The sequence below is a fragment of the Apaloderma vittatum genome, unplaced genomic scaffold (genome assembly GCF_000703405.1).
Source record: "Apaloderma vittatum isolate BGI_N311 unplaced genomic scaffold, ASM70340v1 scaffold31847, whole genome shotgun sequence".
Classification (NCBI taxonomy): Eukaryota; Metazoa; Chordata; class Aves; order Trogoniformes; family Trogonidae; genus Apaloderma; species Apaloderma vittatum.
This window is the reverse complement of record NW_009728370.1, coordinates 356-6,963: the sequence shown is the minus strand read 5'-3', so window position 1 is coordinate 6,963 and position 6,608 is coordinate 356. Positions and strand designations below refer to the sequence as shown.

The window sequence follows — 6,608 nt, the reverse complement described above, 5'->3', positions numbered from 1 at the left end:
AACCACTACAAGCTCTCTGCGCGATCCTTCATCAGCCGGCACAGCCAGGGGAGGCGGAGAGACGAGAACCTCTCATCAGTAAGTCACATCCTGCTCTTCCAGCCCACGTTGTCCTGCGCCGTTTGCCAAATGATGTGACACTGGGGAAACGTGAGAGCCAAAGGCATTCGTTTGGGTCGTATTTGCCCATGTGCTGCTTGGCACTGCATGAAGAGACACCCTCCAGGTTGGGTCTTGGCATCATCTTCTGTCGTCTTTGTTATTGGGGAGGGGGCACTTTTTAGGGGTGCCTCTGGCTCTTTAGGGTACTGTATGTTGTGATATATGGATAAGCTTTGCCCCTGCTTTTGTCCTGAGCTTTGCAGTTCAGGTTTTACATCAGTAAAGTAACTGCACGAGGCTGTTCATGGCTTGTCCTGTTCTCGAAGCCACCACGTACCCTCTGTAGGTTGGGGTGCATGTGCTTTGCCTTTAACAGCCCCAAACTGTCGAGTCGTTTGGTGGCTGCGGTTGGAGAGTCTCAGCTATCTAAAAACTTACGGTCTGCCTTGAAGAGAATAGGAGATCCTGAAAGACATTCTCCTGTTTTCACTAATGGTGCTGCAGTTACTGTAATGGAGGGATCAGAAAACAATTGTGAGCCAGAAGAGCAGAAATCTATCCAAGGGGGTGCTGGGGAGGTTCCCTGTGTTCATAAAAGAGACTCTCTGGTTCTTAAAAGCCCAAGGAGAAACGTATTAATTGTACCACTGATGGGAACTCAAGGGGGAGCTTCCCCAGCCTCGAGGCAGATGTTGGTTTATGCAGTTGCCTCAAATGCAGCAGGTCAGAGAGACTTACAAGACTTTCCGTTTTCTTGAGAGGTGAGTTGTACTGTTCACTGCTGCCTACATGGCTCAGTCTGCAGGACAGGGATATCTTGTACTGATACTTTTTTTTTTTTAAAGTTTGCCCTGAAGGATCCTGAAGCTCTTTAAACAGTAGGGCTTCCTGCAGATCACTTCGTGCCCTCTGCTCTGCAGGCTGCCAGGGCGGGCTGAGCGCACCGGTGCTGCTTTGCGGTGGTCGGTGCGGGGCTCTGCTGTCTTGTGCTCAGTGCAAAAAGAAAGATAAGATTGCTTGCTTTTTTTTTTTTAATTTTATTTTGAGAGCAGGGTACATAACATTGTATTAAACAAGTCTTCAGCAGAGCGCTGTTGAGGGCTGTCCAGCCAGCAGACACGCAGGGTGCGGGCTGCCGCTCTGCTCGGGGGCTGCCCTGCCTGTCACACCTTGCACACCGCAGGCAAAGGGTCCTTCTCAGACGCTCGGTGCCCAAGTGAGGGGGACGCCCCTTGGGAAGGAGAGCCATGTAAGCCCCAAAGTGGATTAAACCACCCTTCGTGCTGTGGGCTGCGGCGCCTGCCTCTGGCAGCGAGCTCGGCTCGTGGCCGGTTCTGGGGTCCGTGCAGCGAGATGGAAGCGCTGGGGATGCGTGATCCTGCGTTACGCCAGCCGGTGCGAGGGTGGCGATGGCTCAAGCACCTGCCCGGTTTCGGAGCCAAACTCCCCACGTGCATGGCCGCTCCTCCCAGAGGGACGAAAATCTCACGACTCTTCTTACTGTCCCGTGCACCCGCTTCCAGCAGTAGCACAACGTGGGCATCTGAGCACGTGAATTATTAAAAACAGCAGAAAGGTGCTTTTCCCATTCTCGCATTTACCTGGTTTTTTATTGCTTTATCGTGTCCCAAATGTTTTACTGGAACAGTACCAAAATGTTTCATTTTACGGTTTCAAAGAAAGCTCGAATCAGGCCTTTATTTTAACATACTAATTTCCATTTTCTTAAGTAGCCTGGTTTTTATTTTATTTAAAAAGAGGAAAGAAGGCTAACATGAGAAGAGAAAATCACATGCTGATGGAATAAAAATTTCAGTTCAGTCAATAATTTCTGATTTAAAAAATTAAATATTTTTCTCTTTTTTTTCATTCTTTTTCTTTTTTTAAAATTTCACTTGGCCAAAATTTCCACCGATTTTTTTGGGCCCAGTTCCCACACCAGTACAGCTCCATTATTTATTCAGCCTTCAGATGCATCAGCGATTAAGTGGCTTTTCAGCAAAGGCTTAACCTCCGCGCCTCCGCTAGACCTCAGCGAGGATGCCAAGCCTTCCGAATCTTTCTTAGACCTAAGGAAATACCAATGTATCAGGTTTTGTTTTGGTTTGTTCTTTCCCCCGTGTTTATAATTCTTCCCCTCTTTATAATTCTGCCCGTGGGTGCTGCCGAGCGCAGCGGGGATGGAGCTGAGCTTTTCCCCGTGGCCCGAGCACCCTCCTCGTGCGGAGCAGCCCCTCGTGTCCTCAGCGGGAAGCTCGTCACCGTGGGATCCATCCTAAGAAAGGTTTTCAAAGTAGCTCCTTTCAGCTTGAGCACAGCGTGTCTTTTTGCAGAAAACAGCTCCAGCCCAAGCCAGCGCTGGGGGCTGGCAGGCAGGGGCTGCGCTGAACTGGAGACGGGTTTACGTAAGCCATTAAACTTGCGGTGAACTGGTGTTGGGCTTTTTAAATCCCAAACTTCATTTTGCTGTCGTGACCGCAGATGGGCATCGGAGCTACATACACGCTTTTCATCTTTTGAAATATTAAAGTAGTTCATCCCCTGGTCAGGATGCTGCTAGGTCTAACGGAGTTGTCCTTTTTTTGTTGTTGTAGCTCAGAAATTACAACTGAAGGAGAAATTAATTTCCCTAAAGGTTGGGGGGGGTTTAGTGCAGTTCTTGCTAGCAAGGAATTCTTGCATTAGGTCATGTGTTTCTCCATCATCATTCTTGCTGTACTTAAACTTTGTCTCCTTACAACGAGTACCTTCATTTTTCCAGAGCTAAGAATATTTAAGTGATGCTACTAAAAACTTTTTTTCAGTAAGAATGGCACTACCCCTGCAACTCTGGAACAGTGATATCCCACTTGCCCAAGAAGAAGTGATTTAAATGCCGTTTCCAAGCATACCTTTGTCCCCCAAAATGGAGAATATAATTCCTCCTGAAGGCTCAGAGACTTAATTTGCACCGTACAGTTTTATAGAGAAAATTCTCTGACATTACTAAAACAAGCAGTTCTATAAAAGTCGAAGATTGATCTCTAAAAAGAAATGAAAAAGTAATTTTAGATTCTGCAGTGAGTCTTGGAATACTTGTAGAGGCTTTAACAGGCGTATGCTCATCAGACAGCAGAATCTCAGCTTTCGCTTCAGAAAACTATAGCTAGACTCAGCCTTTGTTGTGATGAATTCAGGTCCTAAATATTCCTAAAACGCGAGGTGAGCGAAGAGCCCTGAGGACGAGGGTCTGCAGTGGTGATGCTCCCTTGCAGGGCAGTGCGGTTCTGCTTGGCTCGGTGGGGCTGAAGCACAAAGGCTACGAGTACGTACGTTCTCTGCCTCTGAGGTTTTGCCCTCTTCTGACTACTGATTTCCAGCAGTTTTAGTTGTGCTATTGAGTTTTTAGGAGAGATGGATGTTACCCGGATGGGTGTCACAAGGGTGTCTGAGGCAGAGGGTCGGTGTCACCGAGCGTGCCTGTGGTTGGGCAGCTGTGAGCACGTAAGCACGTCTGAGCCAACACAGCTCCCACAAAAAACAGGTCTCCTGTCCTTTTCTTATCTCTCTGCATATCCTATTTTAATGTTGTTTCTACTGGTCTGCTACTCTTGCATCGGCGTGTTGCCCGGAGCGTTGGTCCTGGGCCTCGTCTGTACAAACAGATGAGTTAACGCGTGAGCCGGAGCTTTTTGTCCAAACGCCTGGGCAGGACATTGGGTGCAGGTTTGGGGCAAGCGGATACTTAGGGCTAGGAGATATTTTGGATGGGAGCAGCTCGTGTAAGGGGGGGGGTGTGTGTCCACCCCATCGCTCGCTGCAGCGGGAAGCCCCGGCTGAGCGCGGTGATGCTCCGCGCGCAGGGATGCAGCCGCCCTCGCGGGAGCTGACTGACATCACTCCTGGGAAAGGGGGAAGCAGATGGGATATTGCCATGGCACTGCCCACTGCCAAGTTAAATATAAAACATCTAGCAGAAGGCAGTGGGGTACTCGTTGCTCAGGAAGTCTGCCACAGGGCCGTGGCAAAGTAAACACAATTTTCGCAGCGCTTCCCGCTCCTGCTGCTGTGGCATCCTTCGGGATGAGGGGCAGGGCTGGCAGCGTGCGTGGCAGCGCTGGAAACTCTCCCTGTGCCCTTTGGCATCAGCGCCGACGGTTAGAGGGGAGGCTTTGACCTCTGTCAGATGCAGATCCTCTTGGGTTTTCCGGCTGCTGGGGAAATTTGACTATAGACTATCCCTGCAGGCAAGAAATACATGTAAAATGGACTAAATGGCTGATATAAACCGCTGTTTATATAGTTGCATGTTGAAGTTTCAAGGTCTGTAGAAAACACAGCGTTGCATTGCTCAGGAAGGGCTATGCAGCACCGACGTGTCCGTTAGCTCTAGCCAGGGAGAGGGCTGGTATTGAGGTGTTGCACCTCTGCTCCAAGGGATGGTCACTGAAAAAAACACCAAGAGTGGGAAGAATTCGGACTGTCTCGTTTCCATATAAATCACTGTTTTCCTTGCACTGGCAACAGGGACTGCCTTGAGGTTTATGTGCAGAGCTGAACTTCAGAAACAGGAGCCTGATGGGATTCTCTCCATATCCGATACCACATGTGATTCCACAAGAGAAAATATGTTCCAAAGTTGGGGAAAAGTGAAGACGGGGCGATTGAGGGGGAGATTTAATGGGTGGCTTGTTTGGAGATTTTAAGGCAGTGCTGGTGCTGTGTTTTGATCAGTGGGATGTGCGATGCCCCGGTGCTGAGGCTTCTACCCCAGAGCTTGGGGCTGGCTCTGCCCACGAGAGCATCCCGGGTCTGTCTGTGCTTGGAGGACCTTCCACAGGAGAGCGGAGGTGCTGCTCAGCACCTCTCTGGGATAGCTGCGGGCGTATGCAGCATCGTTTTACCACGTGCGCTGCAGCCTAGGATGAAGCCAGCTGTGCTTCACAGCTGGGTGAGGTTCAGGGAGCATCAGACAGGTAAAATCCCTTCAGGCTTTATCAGCAAAGGTGCCCGTGGTGCTGCGGTACCGTTGCAGCACCAGGCTGCTGTGATTTTTATAGAAATAGATATTCTCTTAGTAGGAAAGCTTGTGGTTTGCTCATCTGGTGAGCCCTGCTGTGTAGTGTGGGCCTGGGAATGGCCTTTGAACGAGACACCTTAAAGGGAAAAAGGGTAAAAGAAACACCCCTGGTGTGTTTTTATTTTCTGCTGGTGGCAAATACTTCTGCCTGTGCCTGGCTCCGGAACTGGAGATCCACCTGCAAGGAACTGTGAAATGCCAGCAATTCTAGGTTATAATTACGAGCCTTCTGGCTTGTTTTCCTCCAGCCCTGGCTGCCGGAGGGATGTTGCTGTATGTGAATATTAGCAATATTTAAATGTCTTAGTTCTCAGGGCAAAAGTGTCTAGGGTGAACTGCGTATGCTCAGAGCATCACCAGCAAATGGGAAGAACCTTTGTTTGTTAATCTCTTGGTTTGGGGGAAATTGGCTCGTGGCTTTAGCGTGCCCGAGGTTGTTGGTGCCTGGGCTGGGCTTGCAGGGTCAGGGTGATGCTTGCAGTGTATGGAAGCCTCTAGACCACAGTTCCTCAGTCGGTTTAAGCTGAGGACCACTTATTCGGTTGGGGAAAAAATACTCTAGCACCATCCTGTTGCTGCAGATTTTTCTTTTTTTAACCAAATCAAAATTAGGCTTAACATTTGGTTATTCACTTATTATCTTTATTTTCCCATGATTTCCTTGATTGCATGCATCAGTATGTGGGTGTGAGGTTTTTTCTTTTTATTTTTAAATCTTGTCATTATTTCATGGAGCATTTTCTGATGTCTTGTGAATCACCCACGGCTCATGGATCACAAATTGAAAAATACTCCTCTGGCATGTTTGAACCAGGGAGAGAAACATGCTGGGTGGATGTGGGCGGGAGGGGGGAAGTCTGCAAATGGGAGAGCGCTGTGTACCGGTAACGTTCTCATCATTCATTCTGCAAGTGATCTATTAAATATAAATGGAAGTGAAAATGGAGGGAAACTTTAACCAGAAGTGTTGTTTTCAGTGGTAACATGCTAACACCCGTAGCCATATACCGATGCGATGGCTGGTGCATATAGAATGGTTTGGGTTGGACAAGACCTTTAAGATCATCAAGTCCAACCGCTAAACGGGCGCTGCTGGCTCCACCACTAAACCGTGTCCCTGAGCAAATACGAGAGCGTAACGCTGTGATAAGCAGCTAATGCCCCTCCTGGAGGTGGGGGGGACGTGCTGTGCCTTGCTGCAGCTGGAGCAGGAGTGCCTGGGCGGCAGCAGCGTCTTACCTGGGCTGTGGCACAGGGTGAACCCCGGCACGAGCTGTTGGGGGCAGGAGCTGTGCCACCGCTGGCAGTCGTCCTCACTCTGCCCTTTTGTCTCTTTTCCCAATGCAGGAGGGAAGCCTGTGGCCTTCGGAAAGCACCGTGTCGGGGAACGGAATAACAGAGGTGAGGGCGATGCGGGTGCCGTTGCCTTTCCCACCGTCCTGGGGCT

General features: G+C 49.5%; 1 protein-coding gene across 1 annotated transcript in view; it reads left to right on the top strand.

The window, feature by feature from the left end:
• The window catches only part of LOC104277436 (protein TMEPAI-like), a gene marked incomplete at its 3' end in the record, with an annotated part of 7,037 nt that overhangs the window by 78 nt on the left and 351 nt on the right, over positions 1–6,608 (top strand). Inside the window, exons 1-2 of the mRNA XM_009874065.1 lie at positions 1–78; positions 6,509–6,597. The exon at positions 1–78 is cut by the window's left edge and continues 78 nt beyond it. Of these exons, the coding sequence (XP_009872367.1) occupies positions 1–78; positions 6,509–6,597 (167 nt within the window). The remainder of the gene's footprint in view (positions 79–6,508; positions 6,598–6,608) is intronic.